Source organism: Ahaetulla prasina, chromosome 9 (genome assembly GCF_028640845.1).
Source record: "Ahaetulla prasina isolate Xishuangbanna chromosome 9, ASM2864084v1, whole genome shotgun sequence".
In the NCBI taxonomy this organism is placed as follows: domain Eukaryota; kingdom Metazoa; phylum Chordata; class Lepidosauria; order Squamata; family Colubridae; genus Ahaetulla; species Ahaetulla prasina.
Genome location: NC_080547.1, coordinates 10225526 through 10239224, shown reverse-complemented (window position 1 = coordinate 10239224; position 13699 = coordinate 10225526). Strand labels below are relative to the sequence as shown.

The window sequence follows — 13699 nt, the reverse complement described above, 5'->3', positions numbered from 1 at the left end:
CAGCCTTCAGAGGCAACAGGAAGAAAGCCGAAAGATTTGGGCACCATATATATTATAAAGTCATAGCTCCCAGTCAAGGCTGACTCTTGAACTTTTGATCCCCCCCCCCCCCGCTCTTCTGAGAAAGGTTTTGGCAATAGATGGGTCTGCAAAACCATCTATTGACAAAATCAGCCATCCACAAAGAAGAGGGAGTCAAGCTATTCTCCAAAGCACCAGAAGGCAGGACAAGAAGCACTGGGTGGAAACTGATCAAGGAGAGAAGCAACTTAGAACTAAGGAGAAATTTCCTGACAGTGAGAACAATTAATCAGTGGAACAACTTGCCTCCAGAAGTTGTGGGTGCTTCAACACTGGAGGTTTTTCAGAAGAGATTGGACAGCCATTTGTCTGAAATGATATAGGGTTTTCTACCAGAACAAGGGACTAGAAAACCCCCAAGGTCCCTTCCAATTCTCTTATTCTATTAAAACTTTCCCAGTTCTCCAGGTGGTGGGCACACTATTCTCAGAACTTTTCAAAACTCTTAAATGAAGACCTTTCAATATTTCTCAAAGGAAATGAGGATGTGTCTATAGCTTTCTTGAATTTGCCACACAGCAACCCCTCTCCAGATTTGCTATGGGAAAAGAATCTAAGTAGGGCAGCCTAGAGAAAGGTTTGAGTTTCTGAATTCACAGAAAGCACTTAATTCTTGGTTACCCAATTAATATGGGTTTGTGCAATATACTGAATTATTGTTCGGTCAAACTGCCTGGATTTGTGCATCATCTAAGCCATGGTTTTAATGCAGTTTGAAACTGGTTAAGCCTGCGGTTGGCCTATTCCCATAACAGACACAGTTCAGCCAGCCTACTAACTAATCTAATCTCCTTATTCATAGTTTTGGCAGCACGCAATAACTCTTAGAGTCAAAAATCAATTATTTTGGAGAGTCCTCACTGAATACTTGTACCAGGAATGTCATGATAAAGCTTTGAAGTATCTTTGGCCCTTCTCAATTTCCAGGGAAACGCAGAGGGCATGGCTTCTCTGTTGCACTTCACCAGGATTTGAGAGAAGTTTCTTGGTGGCCATCTCAGTCCCACCTTCTCTAAGGTGGCTTTGGAGGTGCTTGTTCTGTCCAGATTTTTTCTTGGGAAACTGGGAAATGTAGGTGATCCCACAACACAAATGATTGGGTGGAGTTGACTTGATTCTGGCCATGCCTGAGGCATTTGCTTTTGAAAGTAACAACCTGCCGTAGAACTACCTGGCTGGATCCAACAAACCATATTTTGTGACCGCGCTACTCAGAAGTGGTCTAGCCCATCGAGACCATTACGTATAATGGAGGAACTGTTGGTACAAAGAGGTTCCGAAAGTCAAAGATAACCTAGGAGAGAGAGCCAGTGAGGAAGGTGAACCACAGCTTGAATTCTAAGTTATATGAGAAAAGTATCCTGGAAAATGGAGAAGGTTGCACAAGAACCTTCAAGTTTGTTCTTCCTAAGAGAGACAGCTATGGCTAGACTCCACTCTTACTCACCCCTCAAGTCCACAAATGAACTCCCAGAAAAAAACCCATTTCCATGTCATTTTATTAGTTTGCTTGTACAGTTTCTGCAGCATCTTACAAAAATACTGTGAATTTGGTAGAGGGTAACAATAACAGCATTGTCCGCAGATGGGCTGACCATTCTCGCTGATGACTTGACGATGGTTTATTTGTCCTAGAGGGAGACGTTGACAAGGTTTCAGCAGTAAGTGGTTCTCCCACCATCCCAACCAGAGCTAACTGACCAGAGACTATCTGGAATTACTCACGTCACCATTTTTGTAGAGAAAAGGTAAGACATTTAAGGAGACCTGGCTATCACATGAGCATTCAAGATAGAAATACAAGGAAGATGATCTATGTGGACTTTATTTGGTTTCCCTAAGAAATTGCCAGAAGTATATTTCAGGAAAGTCAAAGAAGGATGTCAATACCTTTTAAAATTTAACAGAAGATCTGGGAGAGAGAGAGCGAGAAAACAAAAACAAAATAAAATTCCTTCAACCTGGAACTGTGTTATATAGATTTTGCTGCCCTGAAGAAAATGAGTCTCTTTTTTTTTTCCCTGAAAAGCTTCTTGAAAAGACCAAGGCCCAGATGTTCTGCTTTAAGGGAAATACAATCTTGACAGGAGTGAAGGCAGCACGCCAGACAAAAATCATGTCTGATGCAGCTTCATCAAAATAACCTTTCCAATGACTTTTTTCTCCTGCGTGGGTTGACTTGCAAAGCTGCACTTGTTTCTGTTGGGAACAACACAGATGGAATCCGGAAACACACCGGTCTGTGTCACCTGTCTCAACAGGGGTGCCCACCAAGCAGCGCAGATGATGCAAGCTGGAGCTTTTCTGATCACCCAAGAGATGTAGGGTACATTACAACATTGAGGACCAGGGCTCTCCATCTGTGTCACCCCTTCTAGTCTTCCTTCCTACAGATGCCCCAGGACATCTAGGATAGTCTGGAATAGTCTAGAACAAGGGGGGGTCAAAGTCAAACTCAATTTCCTTGAGGGCCGCATCAGGGTTGTGTTTGACCTCGGGGAGGGCTGGGTTGGCGTGGCCAGGGTTGGCGTGGCCAGCTCAACATCACTCGTGTCAGGGGCACCTGTGGTGGGGGTCTTGGATCCTCCTGCAGCCCTCTGCCAGAGAAAACAGAGCTCGGGAGGGCCACACGCAGCCAATGGCCTCCTCTGTCACAGTCGGAAACAGTCCTTTGTTGCTTCCAGGGTGGCCCCACGGGCCAGATCTAAGCACCCCACGGGCTGGATTCGACCCACGGGCTTTGAGTTTGACACCCCTGGCCTAGAACAAAGAGAACCATATATGGTTTGTAAAAGAAAAAAGAAAAACACCACCAGGAAACTCTCTTTATTGTCTTCTAGTGGGTTTTTACAGCCCAGATAAGGTAAGCCTAAGCCAGGAGAGTGAGGAAAGACCATCCTTTGCATGCCTTCTAATCACAGGTCATTCAAAAGATGGCTTGTTGTCTTAACAGATCTACCTTACACTTAAAGAGCCAAGATCTCCTCCTCTTACTGGGAGGAATTTTCTTGGAATTTCAGAGAGACAATTTTCTTCTCCATGTGTTAATGGATTCTTTTAAGTCCATGGGGTTTTAACTTGGGGTTAACATGGATCTTCTGCATGTATGCAAACCACATAGTCTACCTTTGAGCTAACACTTTGGCTTGGTTGAGATTTCTCCAGACATCAGTTCCGTATGAAGTGCCTGACAAGGACCTTGTAGTCCATATCTTTCCATCCATCCATCCTTCCTTCCTTCCTTCCTTCCCTGTCAGATCTGATTAGTTCTCCACAAAATGCATTCCTGGCATCGGAGACGTTGCTGTCAACCACATATGCTGGTGTACGTGAGCAGCGATGGCTTTTTAATTACAATGCATTCCATGCAAAACGAGATCGATTGGTTATCACTTCTTTTTTTTTGGCTTGGGCTTCTGCTCAGTTCATTCTGTTTAATTGTATGTACATTGGCATCGCATAAATAAACATTCTCGCTTCTCCTCCCCTCCACCCTGAGATTTCATTCTCTCACAACCTCCTCCCCTTCCCTTTCACATGTCTGGTGGCAATGGTGTGGCAACTACTCTAAGCCTTGACAGCAGCAGCATGATTTAGCCTCAGCAGTTTGATGGACCCCACAGTGTCCCTGAAGTCTGAAGGCAACGCCAACGGAGACGATTCCTGGGAAAGCTGTTTCTTCCTCGAAGAAGGAGTCCTCCTCCTGGTGCGAAGCAGACAAGAACGGGTGTATCTTTGGTGAGAAATGGACCATAAGAGCAAGGCGTGAGCAAGTCATGGTCTCTCCTTCTTGAGCTCAGCTAAAATCGGTGATGGCTCCCATGGAGATCGTCTTGATCCCATGCAACCGTTGGTGGTCAGACTTGGCTTGCTGGCTTCTTCCTTTCAGCAGAAGGTTGCATTTGAAGCAAACTCTCCCATCCGAGTTTCAATGCTTCCCTGAGCACAAGGCAACCTTGGACCATGACAGCTGCGGTATTCCAGTTGTAAAAATATATTGGCATGGCACTCTCAAACTGGGTGCTCCAACACACAGCCTTAATCTGGCCAGGAGATTCAGACAACTGACTCCTCAGGCAGAGGTTAGCAATGAAGGATCTTCATAAAAGCTTTCCGGAACTCAATGTTGAAGGTGGTGTAAATGATGGGATTGACTGCGCTGTTCACGTATCCGAGCCACGTGAAGGCACTGTACATGACTTGTGGGATTTTACAGTTGCAGTGCATGTTCAGAATGTGGGTGATGAAGAAAGGGAGCCAACAGATGATGAAAACACCTGCAGGAGGACCAAGAAAAGAGGCCATGTTAGCAGTGCAACCTGTCAGGTCTGCCATCGTAATCACCTGAGCCTGTTTCATTTCGCTGGCATCCTGACATAAAATGCCAGGAGGGGGGTTGGCTGGATGACAGGAACCAGAGGTGTCGATGCAAAAGTCTACCAAAGGGGGCCAAACCTTAAGACTGTTACCAAAACACCTACTTTGAATACAATTGGACCCTTAGAAACTGGCCAAGGGGAGAGGATCTGGGAGAAGAGGAAAAAGCATGGTTTATATGGGAATAGTCAGATCCAGCCTTTTTTACATTGTAACCACTTAGTTTTAGTAAAATTATACCTTTCACTACAAATGGAATCAAGGGTCTTTCTTTCCTAAGGAGCCAGGCTGGGACAAGCCTGACACAACTGTTGAATACATGCATCTCCTACTTGGAGTCATCACAGCTACAACAGGCAACAGTAGCCAATGATCTGGGATTGGCAATTGGCACTTTTGTTGAACAAATACCCCATGTAACAACTAGCAATGAAGTTCTTTGTTTATGTGATGGAGTAGGAAACTCTTCCTCTTCCCTTTCCCAAATTCTAATGTGCCAGTCTATAAATCCAGTGAAATGCTGAAGCTGTAGCTTCCATAAGGGAGGTTGGACCAAACTCTTACCAAGCACAATGGCAAGCATTTGAGTGGCTTTCTTTTCCTTCTGTTGTGAAAATTTCCTTCTGCTCATAGTTTTGAGAGAAGTCCTGGTTTTGCCATTGGGCATCGTCTGAATCTCAAAGACCTTGGCTGTTTTGGAATTGTCTATGGTGTGCCCGTTCTTCTGCACGCTGAGGGGGCTGTTTTCAGGGGATGGTGGAGTTAAATTGGCACAGGGGATGGAAGCAGCTGGCTCAGCTGGTTCCATGTCACTTGGCTGACGTGGTTGAACATTGTTCTTTGGTGGGCTGGTACTGGTGGCCATCTCCATCTCTTCCATGTGATCCATGGCCTCCTGCATAATGATCAGAAACATCAGGCTCTTTAATCAAACAACCAAACAAATACAGAGACACGGAAAAAAAAATGTGTTCAAAGAAAATCAAGTTAGCCAATGAGCTGAACCTCTTTTTTTTAACCAAGGTGCAAAGTGGAACATGGCTAATAGCGCCCAAGGAGATGCTGATCTAGTTCTACAGAGGAATGATGGAGTCTGTCATCTGAACCTCTAGAACTGTCTGGTTTGGTTCTGCAACCCAACAAGACAGACACAGACTTCAGAGGATAATCAGAACTGCATAATAATAATAATAATAATAATAATAATAATAATAATAATAATAATAATAATAATAATAATAATAATAATAATAATAATAATAATAATAATAATAATAATAATAATAATAATAATAATAATAATAATAATATTTTAATTTGTATACTGCCCTTCTCCCGAAGGACTCAGGGCGGTTTACAGCCACAATAAAATACAGAAACAACGCATACAATACTACAATACTAAATACTAAAAACAAACATTAAAAAACTTATTCAATTTAAGTTTATGAATTTATTCAATTCATTGAACTTATTCAATGGCTACCAACCTGCCTTCCACTGAGGACCTGTATACTGCACGAGTCAAAAAGAGGGCTGTGGAAATAGTCACTTTCCCCTGCATTCAGGCAAAAAAGGAGACTGGAGCAGGGGTGAAATGTAAAATTTGCTACTACCAGTTCTGTGGGCGTGGCTTGGAGGTAATGTGACTGGGTGGGTGTGGCCAATTTTTTTTAACTTTTAAAAGCATTTTTCCTAGAACCTCTTCCGTCGAAGATGTTGTAAAAAAATGCTTTTAAAAGCCTCTGATGATCAGGCAACTCAGCTGGGATCACCAGAGGAAAAAATGCTTTTAAAGAGTTCAGACGATCCCAGCTGAGTTGCCTGATCGCCAGGACCTTTTAAAAGCATTTTTTCTACAACCTCTTGGTTGTAGAAAAAAATGCTTTTAAAAGACTCTGACGATCCCAACTGAGCAGCACAATCATCAGAGGCTTTTTTTTTTACTTTTAAAAGCATTTTTTCGGCTGAAGAAAAAATGCTTTTAAAAGTAAAAAAACCCAAACCTCTGATGATCGTGTGGCTCAGCTGAGGTGGGGACAGGGATTTTTGCTACCGATTCTCCAAACCACCCACTGCCATCGCTACTGGATCGAGTGATCCGGTCCAAACTGGGAGCATTTCACCCCTGGATTGGAGGCAACACAATAGTCTGAGCTTTGGGGTAATCTCCATGGGGTCTTTCTATGGGATCTCTCCCTGAAGGAAAGAAAGCCATCAAAGGACACAGCAGGGAGAAAGATTGACTATCTTCTTTTCTGTATTGGGGCTCCAGAAAAGCAAACAGATTTTGGGGAACATGAGGGAAATCACCCATGATTGTGGGAAGAAACTGAGGTTTGTCATGCGTAGGGCACAAAGTTCTAATACAAGTTGAAGGCTTGTTACATTGTTGTATACACATGGATATGCAACAAGCACAGGGGTGAAATGCTACCGTTTCGCACCAGTTTGGGAGAATCGGAAGTAATAAAAGCTACCAGTTCGGGCGAACCGGTAGTTTAAAAAAAGCTACTATTTCATCCGAACCGGTATTTCCAACAATCAGCTGTGCCGCGTGATTTATATTCACTAGAAAACAGGAAATCCTGCTTTCTAGAGAATCTAAATAGTGCAGCACAGCTGTTCCCCCCCTCTCCTGCTGTTCTACTTACCTTCCAATGGCTCCCTTTTCCATGCGAAGTGTGTGTTTGGCACGCACTGCACTTGAGCGCACATGCAGCACGCATTTGGTGCACACTGCGCATGTACACGCACACAGCATGCGTTTGGCACACACCACGAACTGGTGGCAACCCACGGAGGATTTCACCACTGCACCAGCTTCTATTTTGTGGTTGGTGCTTCAAGACTCTTATAAAACATTCAAAGCCAAGGGTGCCTATAATTCATCGTTTGTGTAGACATGGACACTCACCACTTTGCCCTTGTGGATAGGGAAGCTCCCGTTGCTCTTCACAAGGAGCGTGCAGAGCCTGACATCTCCTGGGTGAGTGCATTTCTCCTGAAGAAGGAGAGGAAGGAGAAAGAGAGAAGAAGAAAGTAGAAGGAGGATGGTTGGCATAAGACATCAACTATTCAGAATAGAACCAAAGACAAAGATCCGAAGATCAGGACAGGAGGCCATGAAGAAATCTGTAGAGATTTTCAGTCATCCAGGTCATGGTTGTCCCAAAGAGGCTTTTTCAGGAGTCAAATGGACTTACCATATTTTTTGGAGTATAAGACACACTCCCCCCCCCCAAAAAGAGAGTGAAAATTTGGGTGCATCTCATACACTGAATGTAGCCCTGCCCACCCGCCGGCCTCCACCCTTTGGCCTCTGCCTCCCAGGAATTTGCCTCCTTGCAGCAAACAGCCCGTTTCAGCTTCAGCACAGCCTGATTTGCACAAGCAGCTGATTGTCGGTTGGATCGGCCCCTCGACCCTCAACTGTTTCAGGCTGCAGGGATTGCCATTGCTATTGCCGTCTGGGCCTCCACTATTTGCTACAAGGAGGCAAATTGCTGGGAGGCAGGGGTTTTTTTCTTGTGCTAATCAGGCTGTGCTGAAAATGAAAATGGAACTAAAGAAGGCTGTTTGCTGTTTGCTGCAAGAAGGCAAATTCCTGGGAGGCAGATTTTTTTTTCTTGTTTTCTTCCCCCTAAAAAGGTAGGTGCGTCTTATAGTCCGGAGCATCTTATCCTCCGAAAAATACGGTACTTTCTTTCTTCTTCTTCTTCTTCTTCTTCTTCTTCTTCTTCTTCTTCTTCTTCTTCTTCTTCTTCTTCTTCTTCTTCTTCTTCTTCTTCTTCTTCTTCTTCTGAAGATGTTTCTGAAGACGAAGGAATGGATTTGCAGAGGAAAAAAATTTGCAGACTACAGGAACCAGGAGCATCACTCATGTGACCCTGAGGACACAGATCAGGGGTGAAATCCAGCAGGTTCTGACAGGTTCTGGAGAACCGATAGCAGAAATTTTGAGTAGTTCTGAGAACCAGCAAATACCACCTCTGGCTGGCCCGAGAGTGGGGAGGGAATGGAGATTTTGCAATATCCTTCCCCCAGAAGTGGGGAGGAAATGGGGATTTTGCAGTATCCTTCCCCTGCCACACCCACCAAGCCACACCATGCCCACCAAGCCACACCCACAGAACCGGTAGTAAAAAAAATTGGATTTCACCACTGACACAGATTAAACCCCCAAATGCTTCTACGACCCTCAAAAAGGATGCAAATGACCAGCTGACTGCAAGGAGTATAAATCCTTCCATTCCCCACCATCCAGTTAGAGCTGAAGAAACTTCTTGGATGAGAAGCGAAACGTTTTCAAAAGAAAAAAAACAAGGAAGTCCAGTTGCCTCCTGAAAAAGCACCTTTGGGACAAGGCCATGGGCGGGGAAGAGTTCTATCTCCCCCCACAAGGGAGAAACAATGCTAGAGATAAGTCTGGCAAAATACCCCATTGATTTCTGAAGCCAATATTTCCATGCATGACTGCTGCCTGTTGCTGTGCCCTGGAGCAGGGGTCTCCAACCTTGGCAACTTTAAGCCTGGCGGACTTCAACTCCCAGAATTCCCCAGACAGCCAGCTGGCTGGGGAATTCTGGGAGTTGAAGTCCACCAGGCTTAAAGTTGCCAAGGTTGGAGACCCCCTGCTTTGGAGAACGAACCCCGTGTAGCCACCTTCGCGTGAAACACCGTTAATTGGGGAAAAGACTGAGGAGTGAGGAAATCTTAGGGGGTAAACCCTAACTGGGGAAATGGGGCAGAGAAGACGGAGATTGGGAAGAGACAGCCGGGGTTACCTTCAACGGGGCCTGCGTGTCGGCGTCCAGGCCCACGTGGCTGGAGATGCGTTTGGTGTTGACCCGTTTTCTGCGTTTCCGCAACACTATATAGATCTGCACGTACACCAGCAGGGTGACAATGAAAGGAACGTAGAAGGAGACGATAGAAGAATACACAACAAAGGCAGGGTTGGCAATGATACACTCATTCTTCTCTGGAAGACACAAGAGAGGGCAGGAATGTTGCCCCAGCCATTAGGAGCTACAGTCAGCCTGGGTGTCCAGAGAACTGTGGGTGCAAGAAGGGCAACAGTTTCCTTTTGAGATGGAATCTCATCTTCACCCTTTCGTTCTGAGGAACGGACCTTCTAAGGGTGAGATTTTTCCATTTGAGGGAGAGAACTGAGGAACAGCTTTTATTCAGATTTAAATAAAGAGCAATGGTGAATTAGGGGAAGGGGCGAAAACTTCCTCAATTCACAAATAAGGCTTTTTAAGGGGTAGCAAGATACTCCAGGTTTTGAGCCCATCACCTTCTGTCAGATGCAAGCAACCAGGGCCACTTGTGGACAATAAAAGTAAAATCAGCAACTTTATTGTCTACCACCTATATTACAAGAACCCCACCAGCCTGCTTGCTTTCCCCTGGGAACATCCAGATAAGGTTTCATGAATTTTGGGAAGAAGAAGCCTATGTCACTTGCAGCTACGCAAGTGTTGTGGTCCGCCAGCAGCCTGCGGAGCTGGCAGCAGAGTCGGACAGTGGGAAGGCTGGGGAGGAACATGGGCCAGTCCTGGAGTCTGGTGAAGGCCCAGACGAGGGCTCTGCGTTGGAGGCAGAGATGGGGCCAGGGCCATCTGAGAGCGATGCACGGACTCCAGAGCCTCCAGAGTCAGACAGCAGAGAGGCAGAAGAACAGGAGGAGCCTGTTCCTAGTGCACACATGCACAGAACTGCCAGAAGGCAAGCAAAAGGGACGACTCGGGAGTAAGGTCAGGAGATGATTGGCCCCTCCCATAAGGCTTAAAAGTGAAATAAAGGCACTTGGGCCTTTTTGCAGAAAAGCAACATTGCTAACTCTGTTTCCAGTCGGCATCTCTTGTTTGTTTCTGAACTTCATGGGGCTTTGCCAAGTAAGGCCTTTGGCAGGATGTCAAAGAAGATAAAGGTTGGTGATTATCCCGAAGGACTTCTACCGAAGGACTTGTTTTGCAACTAATTTGGGACTCAGCTGGGAATTAACATAATTCTCAGCTGTTGCAATAAAATAGGTTTATTTGGGACTAATCGCGTCTTGTAATGACTCAATAAGCCTAGGTCACAAGAGCAAGGCCTCCAAACTACATCCTTGTTTGACTCCTCCTTCCAACCTGGCTGGCAGTTTCCCAAAACTTTCATGGATGGACAAGGGAAAGTGTCCCTTCCACACCCCACCCCATCATTTACATTGATATGAACCAAACGTAAACCTAGACTAAGAACATCTTAGATTGGATCAAGCTGCGTTTTCAACTTGAGAGGGTTAGAGCGAGTGGTGGAACCAGGGGCCTGGCGGGGGACACCAGGGAGTTTGGCAGTTACATCTCGGCATGACCAAAAGACTCAGAGGAAGTAGCAGGCACCCTTGCAAGGAGTCTTGATTTTTTTCCTGGCTCTGCTCTGCATGTCTGGGGATTTCCTCTCTGCGCATTTCTTTTCTCAGTTCAGTAAGAAAAGTGTGCAATATTCAGGGCAGAGACCGGAACCCCTAAAGGGGGAACTTTATTTCAACCCCGAGAGAGTATCGTGCCCTCTTGCGTACCTGTGTTGTTCAGGCCAAACATCAGAGGACAGGAGATGGCGAAGGAGAGGATCCATACCACGGCTATCATCCCAGTGACTCTGCGCTTGGAGCTGTAGCGGGTGTTGTACAGCATGGGCATGGCCACAGCAGTGTACCTGTGGGAAAGGACACAACAACAACAACAACAGGGGGGACAATGGGGAGCACATCCCATCTCTTGAAAACAAGCAAGAGAGAAGACCTTTCCTCTGAGACGTGGCTCCAGAGTTGGCGAGGTCATGGAGAGAGAGAAAAAGAATGTGGGGCCGGGGGGGGAGGGGGAAGCTGGAGGCCTGGCAGGCCCAGAGGGCAGGTCTCACCTGTCAATGCTGATGGCGCAGAGATTAAGAATGCTGGCTGTGCACATCATCACATCCAGGGTGACAAAGATGTCACAGTGGATGCGGCTGAAGCGCCACTCACCGACCACCTGGAACGAGAAGAGAGAGGAACAAAGGAGCACCGTCAGATTAGAAGCTCAAAGAGGGTGAGAGCGTAGATCAGTCGTGTGCATGGGTGTGCAAAAGTGCAAGGTTCATTCTCTTTTGCTGACTCTTTTATTCTGACTTTGGCTGCAATCTGCCAGTCGTGTCAGGCAAATATTTTATCAGCACTGGCTGGACGAAAGAATTTCTGCTGTGTGACCCTAACGGTCACTGGAAAAGAATGTGATGAGGGACCAGGACCTCCTCAGCCCCACCTCACCCCACCCACTGACCTGCCTTCTGCCCATGTCTCCAGAGAAAGGGGCATCTTGATTCATGGGATACCTTTGACTTTTAACAGCATTGCCATCTCTGGGAGCCCATCGTCCCTCGCCAGCAACGTCATGGAGGTAAGGCATCAAAAACTGTAAGCCATCCCACTCCCGGTTTAGAGCTTCAGGCTCTCATAAAAACCAATTTGCAAATATGGCTTGTAAACCCGATCTTTTGAAATGCAGAAAAACAGAATATTAATTGCTTATGGCAACGAACCCAGTGGTAGGTTTCAACATTTTTTGCTGCTGGTTCTGTGGGTGTGGCTTGGTGGGCATGGCATGGCTTGGTGGGCATGGCAGGGGAAGGATACTGTAAAATCTCCATTCCTACCCCGCTCCAAGGGAAGGATACTGCAAAATCCCCATTTCCTCCCAACCAGCCAGGACCTGGGAGGCAGAGAACAGATGGGGGTGGGGCCAGTCAGAATTTTTACTACCACTTCTCCAAACCACTCAAAATTTCCACTACCGGTTCTCCAGAACTGGTCAGAACCTGCTGGAACCCACTTCTGCAATGAACCTGTTGTTTTGTCTCCCTGCGTGTCGCCAACATCTGCATTCCTAATCATGTAACCACATCCATGTTCACTATGCTTCACGAATGCAACCAAGCGGATCTCAGCATGCATTTCCCCAACAAAGAACAACGATGGTTGAAAATGGACAGCCCCTCTGCGGAATAGTTGTGAGTGGGGTATGGATGCTTTATTAGTCTCAGCAGCTGGAGGCACCAGGAAACCTGGCCTGGGCTTGGAAGCTAAATAGGGTTAGCGTTCCGAAATCTGGTTACTGTCCCAGGGAAATCCCAGCCTGCTTGCTAGAAATCCCAAAAAATTAGATCACTTATTCCTGTCAAGAAAGATCCTGTTGTTTTCCTGAATTCACCAGAGGTTCAGCTCAGTTTGAGGGAACCTGACCTCTGGAGCTAGTCTTTCTCTCCCAAGAAGAACTTCCATGGATGCAGACCTGACATTTAATTGACAGCCTTCAAGAGACATTTTACATCAGCCTTCCATTTCTCTCTACGGTTGCCCACATTTTCTCTACGGAATTTCCTGCTTCTGAAGGAACCTCCATGGAATGCCTACCATGAACATCTCCCAGGCCTCCAGAAGACCTGAGGTTGCAACCATGGCCTTCTTACCTCCATGTAGACCACCCATGGCATCACCAGAGTAGCCACGAGCAGGTCAGCCACAGCAAGGCTAACAATCAGGTAGTTGGTGGTGGTCTGCAGGGCTTTCTCCTTGGACACGGCCATGCAGACTAGCACGTTGCCGAAGATGATGACAAAGATGAGGAGAGTGAGCAGCATGGCGTAGTAGTTGTAGTGGGTGGGCTTCTGCTCCAGGCTGGAGCCGTTGAGAGTCCTGTTTTCATAGCTGTCGTTGTACCAAGAGATATTTGGGAAATCCATGGAGAAGAAGCGCCCTCCGTTTGGACACCTGCTTGAGATGAAGGAATAAGTCAAGGTGTGTTTGGGTAACTGGACAGGTCTCTTATTCAAGACCAAACACAGCCTCCACCTTTCTCAGGTTCCAGGGTGTAATTATCGTGCACGACTACTCGGAACAGCTTACAACCTGCGATGATATCTGTAACACCGTCAAACATCCACATTTGCCTATCCCAAATCCTCAGGAAGGGCTCAATAGATGGGTTTAAAAAAAAGCCAAATCCAGTCTGAACATCTGCTGATTGTGCAACGAACCAAAATAATAATCCCCAAACATCTGGAGCACCACTTGCATACCAGCAGCATTGACAAAATCCCCATCGGTCAGTTGCAAAAGGCAGCTTGACTTGGAACAGCTGAAATCCTGTGATAGTATCTCTAACGCCATCGAAAAACAACATCTGCCTATCCTGGGTCCTTGGGAAGGTCTCAG

The 13699-nt window shown here is 46.2% G+C and overlaps 1 protein-coding gene across 2 annotated transcripts; it reads right to left on the bottom strand.

Annotated features, from left to right (window-relative positions):
- Positions 1-1657: 1657 nt before the first annotated feature.
- On the bottom strand, positions 1658-13230 carry DRD2 (dopamine receptor D2). 2 transcript variants are annotated; one of them, XM_058194454.1, is made up of 7 exons: positions 12955-13230; positions 11371-11480; positions 11030-11166; positions 9246-9442; positions 7376-7462; positions 5023-5353; positions 1658-4358 (listed from the first exon to the last, which is right to left on the bottom strand). In XM_058194454.1, exons 1-7 carry the CDS (start codon positions 13225-13227, stop codon positions 4165-4167), a joined length of 1329 nt encoding a protein of 442 aa, XP_058050437.1. In that variant the 5' UTR covers positions 13228-13230; the 3' UTR covers positions 1658-4164. The 2 variants fall into 2 exon arrangements, with proteins under 2 accessions (XP_058050437.1, XP_058050436.1); XM_058194453.1 differs by lacking the exon at positions 7376-7462 and having other exon boundaries at positions 12955-13227.
- Positions 13231-13699: the final 469 nt, after the last annotated feature.

Excerpts from the sequence above, each read along its gene's own strand:
- DRD2 (XM_058194454.1), bottom strand. The coding sequence starts at position 13,227 with ATGGATTTCCCAAATATCTCTTGGTACAACGACAGCTATGAAAACAGG. Across the intron at positions 9,443-11,029 it reads GTTTGGCCTGAACAACACAG|AGAAGAATGAGTGTATCATT; the intron begins GTACGCAAGAGG and ends TGTGTCTTCCAG. Across the intron at positions 5,354-7,375 it reads CTATCCACAAGGGCAAAGTG|GAGGCCATGGATCACATGGA; the intron begins GTGAGTGTCCAT and ends ATCATTATGCAG.